This window comes from Lutjanus erythropterus, chromosome 13 (assembly GCF_056507025.1).
Source record: "Lutjanus erythropterus isolate fLutEry1 chromosome 13, fLutEry1.hap2, whole genome shotgun sequence".
Taxonomy (NCBI): Eukaryota; Metazoa; Chordata; class Actinopteri; order Lutjaniformes; family Lutjanidae; genus Lutjanus; species Lutjanus erythropterus.
The window spans coordinates 34,985,512-35,009,238 of record NC_139329.1 but is presented as its reverse complement, the minus strand read 5'-3'; the positions used below and the strand labels follow the sequence as shown (position 1 = coordinate 35,009,238).

The window sequence follows — 23,727 nt, the reverse complement described above, 5'->3', positions numbered from 1 at the left end:
AAACACACATTAAGGAAAGTTTGTAGATGTTTTACTTTTTAACACATTTTAGTTAAATGTGACAATACAGTTTGCTCGTGGTGTTTCAATTTCTCCTGGTCCATCACTCAGTTTTAAAAATAACAGAGGTGTTAAGTCTTCACATAAATTTTAAGAATGACTGTAATCTGTGTTAAAAAGCAAGGAAGAAGCTGAAGTAGATTATATTGGAAAATGGCCCATTTAAAAACCCTGAAATAGTACAAAAAACAAATATCAATGAGTCTTACATTTCTCCCCACATCTGCAGAGCAAGTGACCTTGTGAGAAACTCAAGGTTTAGGTGATCTAAAATTATGTAAAACAACAAGGAAGTCACAGTAACAGTTACACATTTGATGTTTTAAGGCTCTAGAGCGTTCAAAAAACTTTACCGAAACATTTCTTTTAAAGAAAGCACTATTATATAGACACATGACAGATTGTATTAAGCTGATTCCCACGTGCATCTACATGGTTGACACTATTCTAGCAAGAATTTGTCTGAGCTGTTCTTAAATGCACCGGAAAGTTAGTTGGATACCGAGGACATCAAATACAGATGTTAGGCTGGTTAAATGTCCTGAGCACAGCAGAATAATGAGAAATTAAGGAAATACAGACAGAGAGCAGGGTCTCTTTAGACGCAGGAGCTGCCACACACTTCTGTTTGAGTCTATGCATTGTTTTTTATTTTTGTTTGTTTGTTTGTTTTTGGACAATCCTGCATAGAGTGTCTTTAAATAGGTATTACTAGATGGGTTTAACTTTCCCCTTCTTTGTATTCACAGGCAGAGAGCAAAATCTCTGCAGATGCAGCCATGATCACACGCTACAGTTGTGTCAAAGGTGATTATTAAAAGGGATTATGTTTATATATCTATGCTGTTTTTAAGGAAGTATTGCATATTATGGCTTTAATGAAAGAAAAAGAGGCAAGACACTTCAAACAAATTGAAAACACACTAGATAAAGTAAAGATAAAACATGATATGGTACAAGTTTTCTGTGAGGACACACTGAAATTCAGTTTGCATTCTTGTGTAGCTTCATTCAAGAGATTACACACAAATTAAACATACATCACACGTGACACTTTCCACAGACGTACAGAACACATCAAAAGCTCGTGACAGTTATCACATCACATCCTCTGGATTCAGATCTCAGCAGCACACTGATTTTGGTATTTGCAACACGACAGATTGATTCATAAAACAAAGTAAAACAGCATTCAATTATATATAATATAATATATAATATACCATGACAACACATTGATTTTGTCCTCACTCCTTTTCGTTCATTTTTTTCACTTTTGAGCATCTATAACAAACAGTAGATCAGAGTTGGAGTGAGGAAAGAAGGACGAGAGGAAACACACGAACAGCATTCAGACATTTTACTGTCAGAGCAGTGTGTGTTTTGTGCTGCAATTACGTTCGAAAGGAATTAGAGAACCTTTTTTCCAGCTCAACAACGGTGTGCTTCCTGAGTTTATGTAATCACTTTTGAACCAGTTTCATAAGAAAAAAGGTGGACAAAGTTTCTCAACATTAAGAAGAGTTTCTAAACCAGCAACGTTGAGAGTAGGATGAAGTCAGGTAATCTGGGACAAATGGGGTTTAACATCTTGTACTCTTTAAATATTAGCAACTAATAACTAATCAACATTTATTTAGTTGATGCTACAAAAGTTCTTTTCTTGAAACAATCATTTTGATTGGTCTGGAATAATTAAGATGGGCAGGGCAAAGTTTTTTAAAATACTTGTAAGGTCTCTTTTTCTGGTAATTAGACGACTGCAGATAAAACCAAACTGGCTGTAGGATGTTGCATTTTAGTAACTGCTTGACTCTTAATCAAAATATTTTCACAATACACTTTACTTTTTATGGGAAAGAGTTTTGAATAAGTGCATTCAGGTAAAAAAAAAAAATTAAGCTAAAATGGGACATTTTTATGAGGAGAAACATGTTTCTGGGCTTCCAGGTGCCATAAAATCGTGAATTACTGTGGCGTCGTGTGCCACCCTCATATATTACTGACATTTTTAGTATTTTTAGTATTTTAGTTTTAAAAAAATATTAAAGATGATTCAGTGAATCCATGTCTGCCACAAAGATCCAGAATTATCCAGATCCACACACAAGCACACACACGCATGTGAGGAGAGTAAAATCAGTGGAGGGAGGAAAAAATCAAGGGTGTCATAATCCAATAGAAGAATAAGAAGATTTAATGATTTAATGACTGAACTGATAAAGTCATTTAAAAAAACAAGCAAACATTGAAATACAATTGTTCTTCAGTTAAGCTGGTGTGTTTTTTCTTTTTCTTAAAGATTATTTTTCAGCTATTTTGCCTTTTTTTGATAGGGGCAGCTGAAGACAAGACAGGAAAGGGGGCAGAGAGGCGGGAGGATGATGATGATGATGATGATGCACGGCTGAGCGACAGGGACGCCCCATCTTAGGTGTGTTTTTAACAATCAGTGACCGTCCCATTTTATCTCACCAGCTGTCCCATTTCACCCGAACATGTCATCGGAGTGAGGCGGGGTTTCATAGAAATATATTAGAGATCCATAACAAGTTCTAAAAGTAACACATAAGGTAGTTTTCAGAATTGTAGGTGGTTTTTTGGTAATCTAGCAAAAAGTGTCCCAAATTACCCGACTTCACCTGACCGGTGTTTTCACATGACAAGAGCGATGCTGCATACGGGACAAAACTCAAAACCAGGCACACAAATATGATACAACCATATTAGTGAGGGAAATGTAGAAAAGTTATAAATGATTAAATAATTTTCACCAGATTGTGTTGATTACATTATTTTTTGAACTATTAGTGGAACACCGGAGCTTTTTTAGTTTTTGTGTCACAGTTAATTAACTAATGCACAAATAATACTGTCTGCAGAGTTTCTACCTGTTGAACATAACAACATATTTTCTATTTGAATTTATAAAATTTTGTGTAATTTGTCAAACTGAAAACACAGGATAAAGTGTTAGATTCATGACAGTTGCAGTTCAGTGTGTGTGAGAGTGTGTGTGAGTGTGTGTGTGACTAAATTGCACAAACTCTTGTATCAAGATCACTGAAAAGGCAACTTATAGGCAGTATAATTCACAAAGTTTCACCAAATTTAAAGCCTTAATTTTATTTTGATTTGTATTAATTGAAGTGAGTGATAAAAATAGACTGGTATATCAGCTCTGCTTTCTCCTCCGAGCACGTTGGCTCTTTTGTGATCTTCCCACAATAACAGGGTCATGATCAGAGCAGTGCAGCTTCAACTCTTTAACAGTTCAATATTGACGACGTACAGCAGAAATTTAAGATCGCTCTGCTTTAATTTGCAATTTGGATATGAGTCATCTGCATCCCGACACACACAAAGAAAAAGAAGCGTAACCAGATGGACAAAAGGGCACCGTGGGTTAAATTGTGACTGCTTATTTGCATGCTTCAACTACTTTAGATACACCTGAAGGCAATGAAAGTTTGTAGACTTTTTAAGATACATTTTAAAGATCACATGTATATTTTACTTATTGTCTTTTAGGTCATATAATCTTCTTATCAGAGAGATGTCAAAGAAAGAGTCAAGATCACAGAGGAAGCTGTCATTCATAAAGAAAAACAATATTTATTTCAATCCTATTCAATATCTGGTTCAGTTTCAAAATGTATAAAACAAGGACTCCATGACTTGGAATCGAATCCGCTTTCCTTTTTCTGCACTTTTGCTCTTCTGTGATCTTTCCACAATGACAGTGTCATGATCAGAGCAGCTCTGCACTGACTCTAACAGTCCAAACGCACAGCTGATATAATGCTACTGATGTACAGCAGCAGTTTAAAATTATTCTTTCACCTGCAGCTTCAATAGAAGTCAGATGCTTGTAGACAAAAAAATAAAAGAAAAACTATCCAACCACACCTGCAAAAAAACTTTAAATCAGAATGTCTGCATGCAAATTAACTTTTAAGACACTTTTTTTTAAAAAAGATAACATGTATATTTTGCTCATTGTGTTTCAGGTCATATTACCTCCTTATTTGAAAGGTGTCAAAGAAAAGACTCAAAATCTCAGGGGAAGCTAAAATTGTTCTTTAATTTACAGCTTGTATAGAGGTCAGATGTGTGCAGACAAAAATTAAAACATAATTTATGTAATTAAACTTACAAAAAATACTTCTGGAGCACTCAGCCGATTATTATTGTTATTTTTTAAATCTGTATTTAACTTTTTAAGACACATTTTAAAGATCATGTGTATGTTTTTCACTTATTGTGTTTTAGGTCATATTATCTTCTTATCAGAGAGGTGTCAGAGAAAGGAGTCTCAGGGGAAGCTGTCATGGATCAAGAAAATATTATCTGTTTCAAACTTATTCAATAAGTGGTTTAGATTAAAAATATAGAAAACAGTCTGACCCCTTGACTTGGAATCAGATCCTCTTTCTTTTCCCTGAACTCCAGACCCTTAAAATCTGGATATCTTGCATGGAAATTGGAGGAACCTGTCAACTGTTTTGTGATTCTTTTTTATTAGTATTTAACAGATAACAAGTGTGTGAGAAAACAGATCTCCACCCAACGCTCCCCGACATCCTCTTGCGGTTACAAAAAGGAAACAAAATTTTAAGGCTATTAAATAAATGGACATTTGCCTGATAAAGTACACCTTATTCAAAGAGAGCTGCACCTGCAGTAAAAGACAAAGAAGAAGATACTCATGCAGGGGTGTGACCTGTTTTATAAGATTTATCATCCCAGTTCTTTATGTAGAATTTGCGTTTACTTCACTGTAAAAAAAGTTTTAACTTTAACTTTAACAAAAAGATAGTGTATTGGCTGCTTTAAAAATTTAGGTGGACATTTGTTAAGAGAAGTTGAGGTAATGATTCAAAAACAAATAAACTTTTCTAGTCAAGTAAATGTGACAGTAATTCAGTTCTACTTGAGAAAACATGTTCAATAAGCTTAAGATTGTAAGTTGAACCAAAAACTCTTCGTCTCTGATGAACATTTGATTTCCTTTTACATTATCTCAGTTTTAAGAGTTAGTTCTTCATTTCACAGTGCATGCTGGGAAGTCTACTAATATCCTGATTGTGTTTCTTTAGAAACTTAATTTAATAAGTTCATTAACGCTGTGCAGAACATTCATTCAACTCATCATTTTAAGTCAAAAGACAAGTTTTGAAGAACTCGTGTCCATAAGTTCTGAAGTGTTTTGAAATAAATACTGAAAATCTGAAGTGTAATTAGCCTGAACAAATAAAACTTGCAGATTTCTGTTTAGTTAATGAGACGAGATTAACTGATTGCACTAAGTTCCTGTAGGGTGTGTTTTATTTTAACCAACTTTTAGTGAAGCAGGACATCTGTCAGCTATGACAAAGAGGTCTAGACCCTCTCCAGTTTAACAGAACTGTTGTGAACTCGATCATATTATTCATATTTGATGACAAGTTTGAATCGTAACCAAACAAGACAGTAATGTGTTGCACGGTCAGTTATTTTGTCGATGCAGTGATGTGAGGCTAATAATAATAATCACAGCAAATGTGTTCATGTAGCCGTCATCCAAACAAAAGTTGATCATGATGATGGTCAGTAACTCAGGCTGAGACACAAACAACAAAAAAATAAACATACTAAAATATGAGTTTAAATTAAAACAAAAATATTATGCAAATATACAAATAATGTTAATCTACACTCTAAAAAATGTTTTGGTTCAACAAGAAAAGAAATCCTTTTGAATTATGGCAACTTATGTTGAAATGAAGTTCAATCAAAAACTACGCAGAGTCAGGACAATTAGCATTTCATCTTCAATCAAAGGTATTTTAATTACTACTTACTAAATAATTGGTAGTATAAAGACAACCTTTGAAGTTACTCATAAAAATTAAGTTGCTCCGACTAGATTTTAAAGGATGTTTAAAAGTGTCGTGGACTTAATTTCCATAACTGTGGACACAAGTTTGAAGTTGACAACAAAAAAAGTAAGTTGCTCCACATGTAGTCTGAACTGTCCTGAGAAAAATTAAGTTATCAAGCAATTTCATTGAGTTACTACAATTTGAATTCAGTCCTAAATCAATTACCGCAATTAAAAGTACACACAATATTAGGTTCATGTAATTACCGACATTATTATGTCAACACAGCTCATCAAAAAATGTTTGCAACTTAAAAGTTTTATCAAAATCACTAAATTGGACTTCTAATATAATGGTGGCAGCAGGTCCCCTGAATTACTTTTGAGGATGTTTCTATTAGAGTCCACATTTAATTTAGTTCAAACAGACACAGACATGAACTTTTGCTCAACTTTGTTCAGTCAAACAGTCACAAACACACGCCATGTCAAACTGAGTCAGCTCTCGTTCATGTAGGAAAAAAACTTCCTGACTTGCAGTTGCAGTCGGAAGCTCTTCCTCCTTCGTCCTTGCACTCAAGGCTAAATTGGTATAGTAAACAAGTTTAATGGACTTTTGTATGAGTGTGTTTTAAGGGCACAGAGACAGACAGAGAACATGGATACCAGTATGTGTGTGGGCTCATGCTATGCACTTATGCACGTCCGGTTTTGTGTGTGTGTGTTTATGTGTGTGTGGTTCTGTGCAGATGTTTTTCTTGCTTTTGCGAGGGGGTTGACGTTCGGTCAACCTGTAAACAACATTTGTCCGTCCATCACATCATCTGTTATTTTAAGACACAGCTCACATCATCAGAAAACTTTTAATTTGTCAGACGTTTACAGCTAAAAATACCAACTTTCTTAATCAGATGAGAGCAACTGAAATATAATCTTTTCTTATTATCTCACCCCTTCATATAGCTTCTTATGAATCAATTAACTGGTGTTAGGTTTAATAATTTAATTCTTATTTATGATTTTTAACTTAGACAAAGCACAACACATATTTAAACTGTAGTGAAAAGATTATTTTACAGGATGCATTTTCAGAATGAGTCCATAGCTACTGTCTGCTGTACATTAAATGCTAAATTGTGGGAATTGTAGAAATTGTTTAGAGGACAAAAAAGGATAGATTGAAAGTTAATCTCTCAACTAAAGACACATCTTAACTTTGTTATCATGAAAGATATTTGACCAAGGTTAAAAACAAATAAAGATAAAGTGAAACACTTCCAATCAGACATTTTTAAACTCTTATCTCATGGGAGTTTTTAAAGGTTGATACTAATGTTAGTATTTGTGGATTGGATCGAAGCTGCTGATTTCTTAGATTCAATAACTTTAAATGTGATTGTTTTCATGCCAAATAATGTCAAATATCAGTTTCTCCCCTTGATGTTTATTAAGCCATTCATTCAACAGCAATTACATCTTTACAAATTACACAACTTTTCATTTGAAACATACGCTGAATACATTTTTAGACAGGCTTTAAAGTGTGTTGAGTAAAATCAAGTCATCGTCTCTAGCAGAGGTGATTTTGTCCAGCTGATCCTTACCTGCTTGACAAAGGCACTGCACATTAAATGCTGCAAACTTGTCTGATTGTGAGGATTTTAACGATCTTAAGTGTGAGTGTAAAAAAAAGGATATATTTTCTAAAATATTACAACTTTAAATTTCAGAAAGTCAAATGTTTCTTCAGGAAACATGAAAACAAAGAAAGGGAAAGTTAAGCCAGTCAAATAATTCCTATTTAAAGTCACACTATGCAGGATTTTCTCAAAACAAAACAAAACAAAAAAAAACAGACAGAGACGTGTGTGGCAGCGCCTGCATCCACAGAGACCCCACCCTCCACCTGTGCCTTCTTATTTTCTCATTATTTTGCTGTGCTCTGGACACTTTAAAATATTTGACGTCCTGTGAGCTGTCTTTCTGATGAGTCCACAAACAGCAACAGAAATCCTATTTACTTTAACTGTAACTCATGAAACATGTTTTGACCAAGAACGAAAGCAAAAAGAGATAAAGAGAGATGGAGTTAAACTCTTCCGATTGGACATTTCTTATTTCATGGGTGTTTTCAAAGGCTGGTGCTAATGTCAGTATTTGTGAGGTGAGGCTGCTGATTGCATCAATTTAACATTAATGTGATTCTTTATGTTTCATTCATGAAACCATTCATTTGAGATGTGCACTGATGACATTTTTAGATGGCTTTTAAAGTTTGTCGAGTAAAATCAAGTCCCAGTCTGTTACATATCAATCATATCATATGACTCATGTTCGACCAGGGATGAAAACAAAGAGAGATGAAGCAATGGACTTCTCTTTTTTTACATGGATGTTTTAAGAAGCTGGTGCTCATGTTAGTGTGACTGTTTTGATGCCAAGAAATTTCAAATATCACTGGCTCCCCTCGTCATTCAGAAAGCACTTACACCATCGTACAAGTCACAAAACACTTCATTTAAAATGTACACTGATGACATTTTTAGATGGGTTTTGTTTGTTGAGTAAAATCATGTCTTAACCTTCATCATATCTAACAGAGGTGATTTGTAATCTGACTCTATAAAAGCATCGCATATTAGACGTTACACTGAAAAAAAGAATTGTTTTACTTCAATCGGTAAAACACAAAGGAAAGTTTTTTTTTCTTTAAATGTAGTTAATAAGTTACATGAACACAACTGCTTTAACTCAGATGTACTTAATAATCACATTGCTTTCAAATGAACAGTTTGCATTAATGCAACCTAAATTTGATCAAGGTCAACTTAAAATCTTTCTGTTTTTCAACTTAACATTTTGCTTTACTCAAAAGTAAAATACTGCTCCTTAACAACCTAATAATAGGGTTTCAAGGGAAGTACTTTACAGCAACTTTAATGTGTTATTTCAGTTTGTTAAATATAATAAATATAATTGCTATAATTTAGCGTGACTTAGTGTTAGCCTGACTAAACATTAGCTGGTTTTGTTCAGTGAGTTCATGAAAACTTAAACAACGCAATTTAATCATTTCAGATGGACCATTTTATATCTAACATAATACATTATTTGATCACAAAATATAATTTTGTTTTTAGACTAGACTTAACCATCTTTATGAGTCACACAGAGAAAATGACAGTTCAGCTGCAAGGGAAGAAATCTGGAAAAGATGTAACTATAATGACATCAGACGTACAATAGTGAGAAAAAAAACAACTGATGCACTTTTACTGAAATAAGAACGGCAGGTTAAGGGAATGGGATGTGATTTCAAGTTATTATAACCCACAAAAATAGGCTGTCGTGAGGGACTCTTTAAAAACATTACATTACTTCAGAAATCTTTTTACAGTGTGTGATTGGGGATATTTTAACAACTTTAAGGGTGTATTTTCAAAAATATTACAATTTTAATTTTGAGACAGTCAAATCTTTCTTCAGGAAATATGAAAAAACACAGAAAGGAAAAGTTAAACCCTTCTAATACCAATTAAAATCATATTTCACAACTTTTAGAGGAAAGAGGTGGTGTTAAATGACCAGTGAGCTCCTTTGTTTGGCTTTGATCCTTTTCTAATGCACCAAAAATAATGTTCCTCACAAAAAAGAAAGAAAGAAAGAAAGAAAGAAAGAAAGAAAGAAAGAAAGAAAGAAAGAAAGAGAAAGAAAACCTGCAAGTTCAGTCATCTCAAGCATGGCTACTTTATACAGGTGAATTTATATCCTCTGCATTTTAACATTACCTCCCTTAATTTAAACACGTCTGGTGTGTGTTTTTTTTTCTTGAAGATGCAGGTCTGCCATTTTGTTGTGACTACTCAATGGGTTGGCAATGTGAGGAACAACTCCCCCCTTTAGTGTCATTAGTGCTGTTGTTTACCACATCTGTGCCAGTTTTATCCATGTCTGGTTGTAGAAGTGTGGGGTTTTTAAGGCTAAATTGGTTACAAAAGCCTGGCTGTCATAAGCAGAGCAGCCACAGTGAAGCCTCCTCATGTCTGACAGAAAATGGCTGACTGTACAGCTGAAGGCACAGAGCTCCACAGAGGCAGAGCAGCACTCCTGCATCTTATAGCCTGTTTGTACAGGAAGCTTGTGCTAAATGGATCGATGTCAAACTCTCAGAAATGAAAAATTATGGTATTTTAGACAATTCGTGCTATAAAAACACTCATCCTACCACAGATTATCCAGCTCTGTTTCTGTAAAATTGAATCTGTGCAGTCCTTTTTTTTTCTCAGTGCAATGCAGTTATATCTATCTGGAACATTTCATTACTCAATGTGTTTCAAGAAGTGAAATATGATAAATAAGAATACGATGAAGGAAATACAAGAAAAAAACCTGTCCAAATTCACACACACACACACACACACACAGCAACTTATTTTCAGGCAGATGTAAATCTCTATGATCAAAATTTATGGTTTACATTAAAGAGAGAAACTATGGGAAAGATATAAGATGCAGAAAATTAAAGTTTTATATATTAAAAAAAAAGTGTCACAAGTTAAAGCTTAATGTAAAGATCAGCGAGCACATGCTGTATAATGTATCAGAACAGCAAAATGAAGAAATCAGACAGCAATAAAATTGTTCTGAAGTGTGATTTCTAGAAAATAAATTGTCCCACGTGCTGACTGGTAACCACCACAGCCAGTACAGTAAGAACACAATGAGACTGTGTCCACCATGAGGGTAGATTAACGAGCCAGTGCAAGTCTGCAGACCCCTAAGTGTGTGTTTTCTGCAGAGGAAACATGGAATAAGAACAATGTGTCAATTAGTGTCCTGTCGAGGCATAGTAACTTCACTGAACTGTTACAGATAGTACAGTTTAGCATGACTTTAAAAATGTCTCCAATAAAGAAAGATAATGCCATAATATAAATAAATAGCTGTCAAGTTTAACAAAAATAGAAACTTAAGATTAGATAGCTGAAGAAGACACCAAAGAGCAAAGTAAAAGAAATTGTAAATACTTTTCTTCACCTGCAAACTTTACAAGTTAAAGAAAAGTTCTGTGTGTAAAGATGCCACTAAAGTCGCCAGATAAACACACACACGTGTCCAGATTTTCAGTGTGTACATCTACATATGAGTCACAGTGATCACTGACTGTCATTTGTAAATCAAGCACCATTTAATTTGCTGCACTGTTGTTGTGTGTGAATGTATTTTGTAATGCATATTTTTAAGTGTGTGAGGGTGATAGAAAGAGGACAGTTGCATGTCTGTAGGTGTGTGTGTGTGTGTGTGTGTGTGTGTGTGTGTGTGTGTGTGTGTGTGTGTGTGTGTGTGTGTGTGTGTGTGTGTGTGTGTGCTATAACATTGCATCATTTCTTTTTTGTGTTTGTTATGCATGTTACATAAACAGTGTGTTTTTTTGTAATCAAGGTTTTTATTTGTTTAAATATACGCAAGGGGACAGTGTTGTTATCAGATAGTAAAAGAGTCCATGATAAAAGTATTTGTACATGTATCACTTCAAAGTCATATTTTGATATCTTTGGCAATTCTGTTTGGTCCCACATTAGGTATATATTCATGGCATACTGTCAGACTTAACCTCTGCCCTGTGTATTTTAGTGTTTTTTCACAAAATAGGTAAACAGTTCACATTCCCAGATTGCGTGTAAAAATTATTCTGCTTCTGCCTCTCATGTCCAACATAAATTACTGGTCAGCAAGCATGTGGAGCTCTAAGGAGTAAAATAAAACCTGCGCATTAACTTATACGAACAGTGTGTGTTTTTGACACATAGTGCACAGTCTCCTTGTGTTATATTCTCTTTATCTGCGTGAGCATGTGTGTGTGCGCGTGTGTATGTGTGTGTGTATTTCACCATAACATCACAGCAGATGCAGAATTAGTTTTGCCAAAAAAGAGGGGAACTGTGAGCAGTCTGTCCTGTGAGCCGGAGGGGCGGAAAAAAGTGGGACACCTACAGTTTGTGTCCCACCCCAAAAAGGAGTCGTACCCCTGTTAACCTGCGCTCACACAGACCATGTTTTCATTAATTACAGACCCAACACCATGCATGTGCTAAATACGTCCTTCAGGTTATGAAATGACTCACTGTTTGACAGATGTACAGTATTTTTTAAATAACTTTTACATTTTATACAACGTGACAAAACAAAACAAATCTTGGCACTAGACAGTCTAAAAGAAGTTAGAAAGCGCTTCTGCAAATAAAAGGGGATGCAAAGTATAAATAACATGAAATAACATGTATCTACAACATAAATAGGAATGTTTTCAAACTTTATGTCCCCTTCTTTATGTACATTAAAAGAATTCAACTAGACTTAATAAAACTAATTACTTGTCCTGGTGATAAAAGATTTAACAGAGCTGATGTTCATCATTAGCTGTACAGTTTTAACTAATATGTATTTATATTTTTTCATGATATCTTAGTGTTGACCAGGTCATTTATTGTACCCAGTTGTGTGTTAGTGTCATGCATGCCACTAAAAAGTATGCAAACTCTTTTTTTTTTCTGAATCTGTCTTTTTTGTTGTTGTATTTTTTTAGGATTGAAATGTTGATTGTGAGGAGAGATAAAAATTGGAAACTAACACAGCTGATGAAGCAGAGAGGAACAATAGAGGCTGTTGGCCCCAGCAGGGAGGGAGGAGGCAGCCAGGCGGGCGGCGAGAGCACTTGGATCAACCGACACCTTTTTTTTTTCCAGTAGCACCACCCGAAACCCTGAGAGTCAAGCCGGTTTCCGTGGGACACACCCGCCCCCTCTGTCCTCAGCTCCAGAGAGAGACGTCTAAACCCAGTTTGGGAAGGTAAAAGGGTGTGACTGTTGATTGCTTAAGTATGCATGACTCCTATTCCTGCTGAAAATGAAAACAAATGCATATAAATACTGAAAAAAATTAAACCTTGACACCATTTTCACTGCAAAATCAATTAACAAAAGTTTTAGTTCAATAAGTTTATATAGTATGTGAGAACTATAAGCTCCTAGAGGTTGATTCCACAACTAGTCTTTAAGTTATTTAAATGTCCAAAAATGCTAAATAAAAGCACATACAGTGCTGCATTGATCTTCAGTTTATCTATATTAAATCTGTGCATCTGCAGGTAAACAAAAAGACGGACGGAAAAGACAAGTACAAAAGTGGAGCAAGTTAAAGGCAAAGGCTGGTCAAGTTCCAACAAGTTCAGAGTTTCCAACAATCAACCAACCAGCTCGTCTCCTTTAATGCAAAAACTTTTTTGCTCCAGCTGAGTTTAAAAGGACACCGGCTTATAACAGCTGTAAACCACTTTTCAAACCTTGTCAAGTTATTTGACATCTCAGCCATTAACCGGCAACTTGAAAGAGGCAGCATAAGTGAGCTTTTAAGAATCACAATGATCACAAATAGCTCATAATTTAGACAGTGCACGTTGCTTAATTCATGTTTCAGAGAGTTTCAGAAGAGGAGTAATAGTTACAGCAGCGCAACTTTGGAAACTTTTGGCAGATTCTTGAACTTGTTTTTACCAAAACTTTGCTGGATCCAAATATTTATTAGCATTGACTTAACCTTAAAATAGCTCAATAATTCTTAGACTAGTACAGGGTGCAGGAAATCATCAGGGGACCTAAATGTAGGAGGAAAAAGTTTGCTTCCTAAATATAAAATTAATTAATTAATCAATAATGAAATAATATGTTTGCGTATGGGGTTGGACCATAAAAACCAACAGGAGAAATATTTTGATTTATAAGTAAGTGTTGCAAGTTAATGTTTAAAATGTGACTTAATTCACCAAGTACATCTGTACAACGAATCCAAACAGCAAAATGAAAAAATAAGATAGCAATAAAATAGAAATATAAGATTAGATAGGTGAAAAGATGCCAAAAAAGCATAGTAAAACAATTGTAAATAATCTTAAATTGGCTCAGTAGATCTCTGACTATCACAGGGTGGAAGAAATCATCAAGAGGCGTAAAAAAAAAAGTAGGTTCCTCCTGAAATAGGGAGAAGTTTGTTTCCTAAATATTAAATACAAGGTCTCTTTTCCTCACCAATAACCAATACAGATTAGATAGATTGATAGACAGGTAACCCCAATGAGGTTGTAACATAAAAAACCAACAGGAAGAAAATTTAAATTTACAAAAAAAATGTAGAAAGTTAATAAATCAAGTACAAGGAGTCAGAAGAGCAAAGTGAAGAAATAAGAAATAAATAAATTAGAAACATGACGTTAGACAGTGAAAGAAGATGGCAATAAAGCACCGTAGAATAATTGTAAATAATGTAAATAGTCTTAAAATCAGCTCAGTATTTCTCTCAAATGTTTTTGGCAGATTCCTGAATTTGTTTTCACCAAAACTTTGCTGGATCCTAATATTTAGTAGCTTTGGCTTAATCTTAAACGAGCTCAGTAATTCTTACAGGGTGCAGGAAATCATCAGGGGACCTAAAGAAGAGGTTCCTCTTGAAATGGGTCAGGGTTAGGGCCAGTTAGTTAGTTAGTTAGTTAGTTAGTTAGTTAGTTAGTTAGTTAGTTAGTTAGTTAGTTAGTTCATCAGGAGGAAATTTTAAATTTACACCAAAATGTTGCAAGTTAATGTTTAATATGTGACTTTATTCATAAAGTGCATGTGTATAAGGAAGCAGCAGCAGCTAAACAAAGAAATTAAGAAAGAAACATAAGATTAAATAGCTGAAAAAATAATATATAAGAATATAAATAATCTTAAACTAGCTCAGTACTTCTTAGAGCATAAGATGCAGGAAATCATCAGGGGCCTAAATAGGGGACATCCCTCCTAAAATAAGTTCCTAAATATTAAACCTGAGGTCTGTTTTCTTCAACGATAGCTAACAGCTTTCCATACGTGGTTGGATTATAAAAACCAACAGGGGGACTCTGTTCTTAAAGATGAGAGCACCTAAACCTTCCCAGAAAAACAGCAACACAACCTTTGTTAACAACGTAAACATGAGCTGGGTAAGAATTTACCATTACAGCAATTATTTTCTCAGAATATTGTATTAATGTCTTGTCAAAAGTTTTTCTGAGAGGGTTTTCTGTCATGCAATGCAAGTATCTCTGAATTTAATCTGCTGACTTGCTTACACTCAGTTGCCAGTTTATTAGGTACACCTTTACCTAAAACTAATGCAGTCCAATACAACAATCCTGCAATAAATATGAAGGTTATAATGTTCTGTGTTTGAAGCTGTTTCAGAGAGGTGTTGATTCAGCTGTGTGATAATTTTGGAGGATATAGTTTGTGGTGCTGTTGAACTGTTTTGTGTTACTGATATTTAGCCCACCCTCATCGAAATACGGTAAATGGGGTGGACGGAATAATAGACACATGTCTCATTTCACAAACTACATTCTCCAAAATGATCATAAATCTGAATCAGTTGTGTTAGGTGCATGGGTTTTCTTCTTATTTGTGATTTTTTTAAAAAGTTGAGGTAAAAAATTTTTTTAGAAAAAAGGGTATTTTTCTGGGTTCATTTCCAAAGTCCATAGCTACTCACTGCTGCGTATTAAATGCCTCACTGTGAGAAATGTAGCTATTGTTTAGAGTGCAGAAAGGATAGACTGAAATTTTAAGAAATCTTAACTCTGTTGTCATGAAACATGTTTGGCCAGGGATGAAAGCAAAGACAGACAAAGTTGAACTCTTCCAGCGGGACATTTTCACTGTAAACTCCTAATTCATGGATGCTTTTGTAAAGGTTGACACTAATGTTAGTGTTTGTGGATCGAAGCTGCTCAGATTCAAGAACGTTAAATGTGATTATTTTGGTGCCAAAAAAATTCAGGCATTGAGGAATTTCCCTGGGTATTTTGGTGCATAATGATAAACATAGTACGAGAAAGAAAAAGAAAAAGAAGTATAGCAAGAATCATAAATTAAACAGAATTTTACCATAAAAAATATGAAGAAAATATATAAAATGTCTGTCTTTAAAATTAAAACACCTGTGCAATGTTTAAAACGAACAGGATGGACAATATTTGCAAAGGAATGTGCAAAAGTTCATAGTATTTTCCTTTATTTAACTTTAATTTAGCAATGACAGTCCCATTGAGAATAGGAATTTCTTTTCCAAGGGAGACATTGCCAAAACAGTCAGCAGCAAAAACACAAAGATAGAGACAGAAACACAAAGGAAGATGAAACATGATAAACAAGCGTTAAAAACTCATATTTTAAATAAGAGAAATTTCTACGAGTCAGTTGCATAACTAGGTAAGTTCAAAACATTGACATAAGGAATCTGCCTTATTCTTACATTTTGGATTTAAAAGAATTTTAAAGGATTATTTATTTGTGTTTCAAGTCATTGTGCATCATATTCCACGCTGAAGGGGCAGAATACCCAAAAGCCCTTTTCCCGATAGTATATACATATACTATAAAGAATATGTGCTTTGTGCAGGAATAATAATTCAAAAATGGGTGTTAATGCAAAGCGTTGAGTCAGCTGTGGAGACTTCCGTTAATGTAACATGTCGGTGTCAGTGGGGGTCCCAGACGAGGGCAGATCTATCTAAAACAGTTTCAACAAAAACTGACCATTACAACCTTAATGAAGGGAGGGTTTGTTGCAGGTCTGTTGTGTTACACTGCAGCCTAATGAACTGAAACCTGAGTGTGTGTTGAATAGTTTTAAATGTGATTATTTTGATGCTGAAGAAATTCAGATATTTAGTGTCCCCTCCCCTCTCAGTGTTTGTTCAGTCATTCACAGCAGCTTCACCGTCACAACTTGAATCTGGTGAGATTAATTTAGATGTGCTTTATAGCAGGTTTTGCAGAGTGATGCCTGACAGTTTGTTCAGTGATGATGATCATGTCCAAACTGCCATCATATTTTAGACAGATGACATCAACGTGCTCATATTCTGTTTTTATCTAAAGGCAAATATCAGGGTGTAATCTGGATACTGTGGTAACTTGTCAGACACCTGATCCCTCCAGTTCAGTGGTCCTAAAGTGTGTGTGTGTGTGTGTGTGTGTGTGTGTGTGTGTGTGTGTGTGTGTGTGTGTGTGTGTGTGTGTGTGTGTGCGCGCCGTATTTGAGCGTGTGCTAGAAGCAATACTCACTATAATATTAATTATAGCATCAAAAGCACTGAAATTATTTTAAAAAGTGATCTAAGTGAAGAGACCTCAGTTCAGTCTTTACTGTCCTGCCTGAAATTCGGCTCACACCAGCAAACTCTAGTGTTTAGTGACTTTGTTTGCGTGCCCAGGACTTTTTTTTTTCTTTCAAATCAAAACCGGTATCATATATATATATATATATATATATATATATATATATGTATATTTTTTTTTTTAATACACGTCTTTTTTTTAGTAAGCTCAAAATTCTGGTATTGTGACAACTCTAGTTGGAAGCTTGTGTCTGCTGACCTCAAGGCGTCGTGAGGAGTTTCACTGGTTTGTGCGTCATTTTAAAAACTCTCCAGAGTGACTGCAGTGTGAGGGGAGGTGACGCAGTGTAATTACGTTACGCGCTCCTACTGATGTTATAAGGGCTCCCATACATGAAATATCAAACTGATGATAAAATGTTAAACATTATATAAAGTGTAAATTTGATACAGTATTAAACATGAAGTTTAAACAAAGTTTTCAGAACATTATTTTAGTTTTAAGTGTTTTAAACTTCTTAAGATATTATTTTGTTTTATTGTAAAATTGTGGTGGCTTGAATTTGGAATTTACCTGCTTTATTATCATAGGAGTGTGACTGATAAACCGTGTGTGTGTGTGTGTGTGTGTGTGTGTGGGTGTGGGTGTGATTGTGTTTCTGAGCACCTATGTACATATATGAAAAATTGGGCGCTGCATGTTTACAGTTGATTTTATGTGTCTTCATGTGTGCATGAGGGTGTTTATGATATTTTGTTAATCTTATCACATCTGTGACATGACTGTAGGTTCATTTAGAGACGTACAAGTTAAATGCTGAGTGTGAGACACGTATGTGCGCACACACACACACGACAAGTATCAGTTATTTCGGTATAAAATGTTTTGTAAAAGTACAGAAAAGTGTCTCAAATGACACACACACTCACACTAAGACAAGCAAGTCTGCCAAGAGTCACACACACTCGGAACGGCTGCAAACGTGTGTGTGTGTGTGTGTGTGTGTGTGTGTGTGTCCGTGTCTCATCCTCAATACATGACAATTATATGAAAGTACAACTACATATCAAGACATACATAAAGACACATTTTAGGACATTTATGTACATTTTTAATTCTATTTAATCATTCAATCCGGCGTGTGTGTAAACCAGCAGCTTTAGCTTTTTGTGTTATATTTTGTTGAGTTAATTCTGTGATACAAAACTGAGACAAACGTGATGCTTAAATGTAAAACTTCCTCTTTTCTTCTATTTTTTGACATCTAAGAGAAAACTAATTTATGATGAGAACATTCCCCCCTGCATGCTCATTACTCCCAGATTCAGGCCAAAAAATATTCCAGTAATTTCTTGTTAATTTCAAAATGGATTTAACAAAAACAATGTTGAATTAATTTTTATTTAAGGTGACTTTGTACGTTATATGTTGAGGGATGCTTTTACTGTAATTCAAGCTGTTTGTAATAAAGGAACGCTTCAGGAGGAGGAGATGGAAGCTGGAGTGTTACATGTGGCGCAGTGTGTGTGTGTGTGTGTGTGTGTGTTTGTGTCTCTCTGTGTGTGTGTGTGTGTGTGTGTGAGGGTGTAAGAGTGTTTGAGGTGATGCACATGCACATCTGTGTGTCTCAACATTTTTGTTTTTTGTTTTTTTTTTACAAGAGTGTGAGTTTATCAGTCTCATACGTGCACAGTTGTGATGCGTGTGTGTGTGTGTGTGTGTGATATGGTTCTTGTAATTTTTTTAACATGATGGCGAGATGTTCATCAGACTGTGCAGATGTAAGGAAACGTTAAATGTGGAAGTGTTTGGGGTTCTATTTTTTTTTTTTTTGCATGCTCAGGTGTGTGTGTGTGTGTGTGTGTGTGTGTGTGTGTGTGTGTGTGTGTGTGTGTGTGTGTGTGTCTGTATGTGCTGGCCATTCTGTTTCCAAATCGGTATGAGATGAAATGTGTGTTTCTCTCACTGTGTCATCATTGTGTCGGTGTGTGTGTGAGAGTGTGAATTATATAAAAAGCAAACTATATTTGTGTTTAAAGAGTTTGTAACGTGATCTCTTTATTTCTGTCTTGCAGGACAAACAGGACGATGTGAGAGCAGCCACTGTCTAAGGCAGCTGGACGTAACACACACACACACACATACGCACTGGTATGTTTCATGTTTCACGTTATATGTTACACAAAAACAAATCACAGCAAATAACATATACTGTATACTGTGTCAAACTGCACACCCACAAAATCTGCTTGTAGTCCTATTTTTTAAACACTTAATTACTGACTGTAGGGCTGCACAATAAATTTAAATATATCAAAATTGCAATATGGCCAAGTGCAATATCCAAATCTCAGAAGCTGCAAATTATTGATTAAGGAAAAAGTTTGTGACAAAACAGCTTTATAGTGAAGTACTGTAGTGCTGCAGAGACGTCCTGGCCCACAAATCTCGTCCTCCATATTCTCTGAAAGTGTTTGTTTGGTACAGACAGGCACAAATGTCAAATTATCATGATTTTAATACCTTTTTTTTCTCTTAAAAAATGAAAATTATGATGCAAAAATAGCTAATTTTTTTTACGCTATTGTGCAGCCTTAACTGACTGATAAAAAAAAGAGTAAAATATAATTTGATGAGAAACCACAGCTGATGGAAATATGTGTTTTAAAGTTAGAGACCCACTGAAAAAGTGCTCTTAAATTCTTAATTCCATCAAAGTGTCAGTTTGGTCATTTATTTAGCTCCCAGTCTGTTAACATGTATGAAGTTGCCATTAGGTGAAAATGGGGTTTTCTGGCATTGAAAGGCTAAAAACTATCATGTATTTTTCAATTTCAGTTGTCAAAACCAACTCAGATCACTTATATCTGCTGTAATGTTTCATTGTGTGAAAATGTGTCATTTTTTGTCCGTAATGTTTGAACAGTTACAGATATGAAAATATAAGAAATGAGGTTTAAATGTTAGACTTTTCTAAAGAGTACTGCTCTGTAAAAACTGCAAAATATAATTTGACAAAAAGCCACAGCTGATGTGAAAATATTTTAAGCTACAAACCCACTGAAAGAGAACTCTTTTAAATTCCAACATGGTACAAATGAGGTAATTTCTTTAGCTCCCAGCTGATTAGGCCTAACCTGCATTTTGAAGTTGCCATTGAGCGAAAAATTGAGACTTTTCCGGAATTAGGAGGGCTGAAATTTTCCATACATTTTGCTGAAATTGCAGCTGTCAAAACCGACTCAGACCCAGATCAAAAATAACACTGAAAAAAAATCCAATACAGTAGGAGTGAAGTAATTTCTTTAACTCCCAATTTATTAGCATCCATTCTGATGTTGCCACTGAGTGAAAGTTTTCTAGCGTTTTCTATATTTAAAAGGCTGAAATTCTTCATATATTTTGTTGGAATTGCATCTGCCAAAACCGACTTAGACCACTGATATTCATATGATTCACTGATATCATCTTTGTCAGCCATTTTTTAAAAAGACCAATGAAAAACTTCTAACACGTTGTAAGTGAGGTAATTTCTTCAGCTCATGGTTTATTAACATGTATTCTGAAGTTGCCACTGAGTGAAAACACAGATTTCTACCGTTCTGTATATTTAAAAGCCTTATTTTTTCTACATATTTTGCTGGAATTGCGTCTGAGAAAACCGACTCAGACCACAGATATTTGCTGTAACGTCTCAGTCATCTTTGTCAGTCGTGTGTGAAAAGTTACAGACATGAAAAATACAAGTCAGGACTGTTAAATGTTAGCCTTTAAAGTACGGTGTACTGCTCTTTTTTTGCCTGAAATGAAATAAGAAAAGATTACGTTCATTTCTGTTCTCTGTGTCCTCAGATGCAGCTGCTGTAACGTTCCTGCCACCGTCAGATGAAGCAGGGTTGTAGGTATGTATAAAATGCAATAAACACGTAAATCATAATTGTAGGATAATTATTGAGTGGATGCACTGAACATGTGTCACTCGTCAGATACTTCTACGGCTTTGAAAATGACTCATGATAGGGCAGATATTTGTGAAAGGAGCTGTCGTTTGTTGGAGTTAAAAAGGGAAAGTTTGTGACTTTATTAGGTTCCTGTTGTGACTCAGTTGGAGCAGTTTTTTCCCGTTAATGTTGTGGATACTTTTGCTGTTGGATGTTTAAAAAAAATAGAGGAATTTTGCTGCTAATGTTGCCATTCAAAAGTTATTCTTGTGCCACAGACGTTAGCAGTGGATATCATCAGATAAAAGGGGCAGAAACGGGAGCAGGAGAAGTCACTGCAGGGTGGACAAGTGTGTGTCTGTGGGGGACAGTTTGCTCGCTGGTTTCTGCCAGGTGTGTGTGTGTGTGTGACGTTCGTACAGATGTGGAAACCCCTGCACAGGGCTGAAGTCGATCATTAATGTGTGAGAAGCTCTGTGAGGGTTACAGGAGGGTTTCTGTGTGTCGCTGTCCACTTTCACGGTGCTGAAATGCGCGTTTCAGCACCACGGAGGTGGACAGCGACACACGAAAGAAAAGCGTTAATTAACTGTCCTCTAAACTCTGGAAAAGTCTGTTTATAATCCACAATATTGCCAACAAACCTCAGTATATATTGCTGTAACTTCTAAAAAACCAAAGTGGTTGAAATCAGTGATGGCAGTCGTGATATTTTTTATTATTTTGTCAGTTTGGAGAATTATCAGCATCGGTCCGAAACGCAGCCCTGATGTGACTCTTTATATCTCTTTAAACTGTGGCACTTTTCTATGAAACAACAGCTGTTGTTTCATAGAAAAGTTCATGAAATACAAGATGAAATTTGGAGTCACTGAGGTGAAGAAGATCCCAGTAACACAGCGACTGATTAATGTTAAAATGGACGGTCGGATTAGGAGTGTGTGTGTGTGTGTGTGTGTGTGTGTGTGTGTGTGTGTGTGTGTGTGTGTGTGTGTGTGTGTGTGTTTAGGGAAAAAAATAGGGTTAGTGTTGACTGATGAGGTGAGAGAAAGAGTGTGTGTGTGTGTGTGAGAGAGAGAGGAGGGGGCAGAAACTTAAATATGAGAAGGGCTTTGTGTTGCAGGATTTAGGGGAGGTGGTGTGTGTGAGTGTGTGTGCTCGGGGGCTATCGATACTGGGAGGGGTAAATATACTTTTCGTGCCTCCCAAACAAAAACTTGAAATTAGAAAAAATAGAAATAAAAAAATATTAGAGGAGGTTGTGGTTTGTTGGAATAGTTGTGGCACAAGGTGGTAAAAAATATACAGATAATTATTTGGCTTTTTTTGGGTCTAAAATTAAAAGATCACTCTATAAAAATGCGCGTGGAGAAACTGATATTCTGACATGTTTGCGCACTTTTCTGCGTGTGTGAAATCTTGCAATTACACAGAAACATGTGGGGATTTTCACAGGGAATTGTGCACGACTAAATCCACATTTTATCTCTTGTTTTCAGCTGTTGGGCTGCGAGGACACGACCGAGACGTGAAGGTGGACTCTCGAAACGTCCGATAGGAGTGTGTGTGAAATTTCATGATCTTTTAATATTCTGTTAAAAACACATTTTGAGGATTTTCTCTTAAAACACTACTGTCATGACTAATGGCTGTGTTAAACCATACTTGAATGCTGCGTGTGTGTTGTTTTTAATGTGAAAATTGTTGGTAAATATTTGTGTGCAAAAAGTTGGTCCATATTTAGGGCTGTAAATTGATAATTGTTTGTTAAATTGTATAATATTTACTGTGCAATGATGTCAGAATGTAAAAGCAGTGCTGTAAAAGTAATCTTTGTTAAGATTATTTTGACATTTTTGGAAATATATTTCACCCTCCACATTGCTGGTCAGAAATACAGTTAATGTCCAATCTTCTTTGAAATTTGTTACACAACTTGCTGCTCCTTTCCTCTCGGTGTCACGTTGACTTCGATCCCTCCACTTGTGTCAAATAATGCGAGCAGCTGCATGATGCCTGTCAGCATGAAGCCACATTTTCATACTCTTGTCCCTCTGCTGAGTACATGACAGGCTGTGTTTTGAACCACAGAGCCTCGGTTTGGCAGAATATCGTGTTTAGTTTTGGGTGAGAGTGTGTGAGAGAAACAGGGAGCATGGCGGCAGAGGAGGGTGGCGGTGGGGGGGGTGTTGCAGGACTAAAAAATGCTGTTGCAAATAGCCTTTCTAGGTCGGAGTGGGGCGAACAGAGAACCGTGACAGCTGGTTCTGCTGAAACATCCAGCCTCTGTGATCACTGTCGGCTCACTCATGTGCATGTAAATGTTAAAAAAACAGTTAAATAAAGCGATGGAAAATTCACATGTCTGTCTCCGTGTTTATGTAACACACGCATCACATCTCATCTCCCTCTCCTCAATGTTTTGGGATGGGGAACTTACTACGATGGGGGTAATCTCGCGAGATCGTGAAAGAGGAAAGCAAGCAGGGCTGGGGGTTGTAGTTTTTCATTTTGGGGCGCTTGCGTTGCGGCAGAGAGGGGTGTTGGAGAGTTATGTGGCGCAATCTGTGCGCTAAGATGCCTCACTGCACCTGTCTCCACGTTCTTTTAGTGGTTATCAGCAGTATGATGCAGACAGAATACCTAAAATAGACGAGTGAGTCATGCCTAG

The 23,727-nt window shown here is 35.8% G+C and overlaps 1 protein-coding gene across 11 annotated transcripts in view; it reads left to right on the top strand.

Annotated features, from left to right (window-relative positions):
• LOC146316993 (uncharacterized) overlaps window positions 1–23,401 on the top strand; it is a 69,358-nt gene extending 45,957 nt beyond the window's left edge. For 6 of the 11 annotated variants that reach the window (XR_014771786.1, XR_014771787.1, XM_084734708.1 and 3 more), the window contains 4 exons: window positions 12,510–12,772; window positions 19,191–19,266; window positions 20,968–21,017; window positions 22,556–23,401. Coding sequence is in view for 6 of the 11 variants with exons in the window: in XM_084734708.1 (XP_084590834.1) it covers window positions 12,510–12,672 (163 nt within the window). In the remaining 5 variants the exon portion in view is untranslated. Of the gene's footprint in view, window positions 1–809; window positions 868–2,396; window positions 2,495–12,509; window positions 12,773–19,190; window positions 19,267–20,967; window positions 21,018–22,555 lie in introns of all 11 variants that reach the window. The other 5 variants (XR_014771784.1, XR_014771785.1, XM_084734710.1 and 2 more) reach the window with 2 other exon arrangements.
• The last annotated feature ends 326 nt before the right edge of the window (window positions 23,402–23,727 follow it).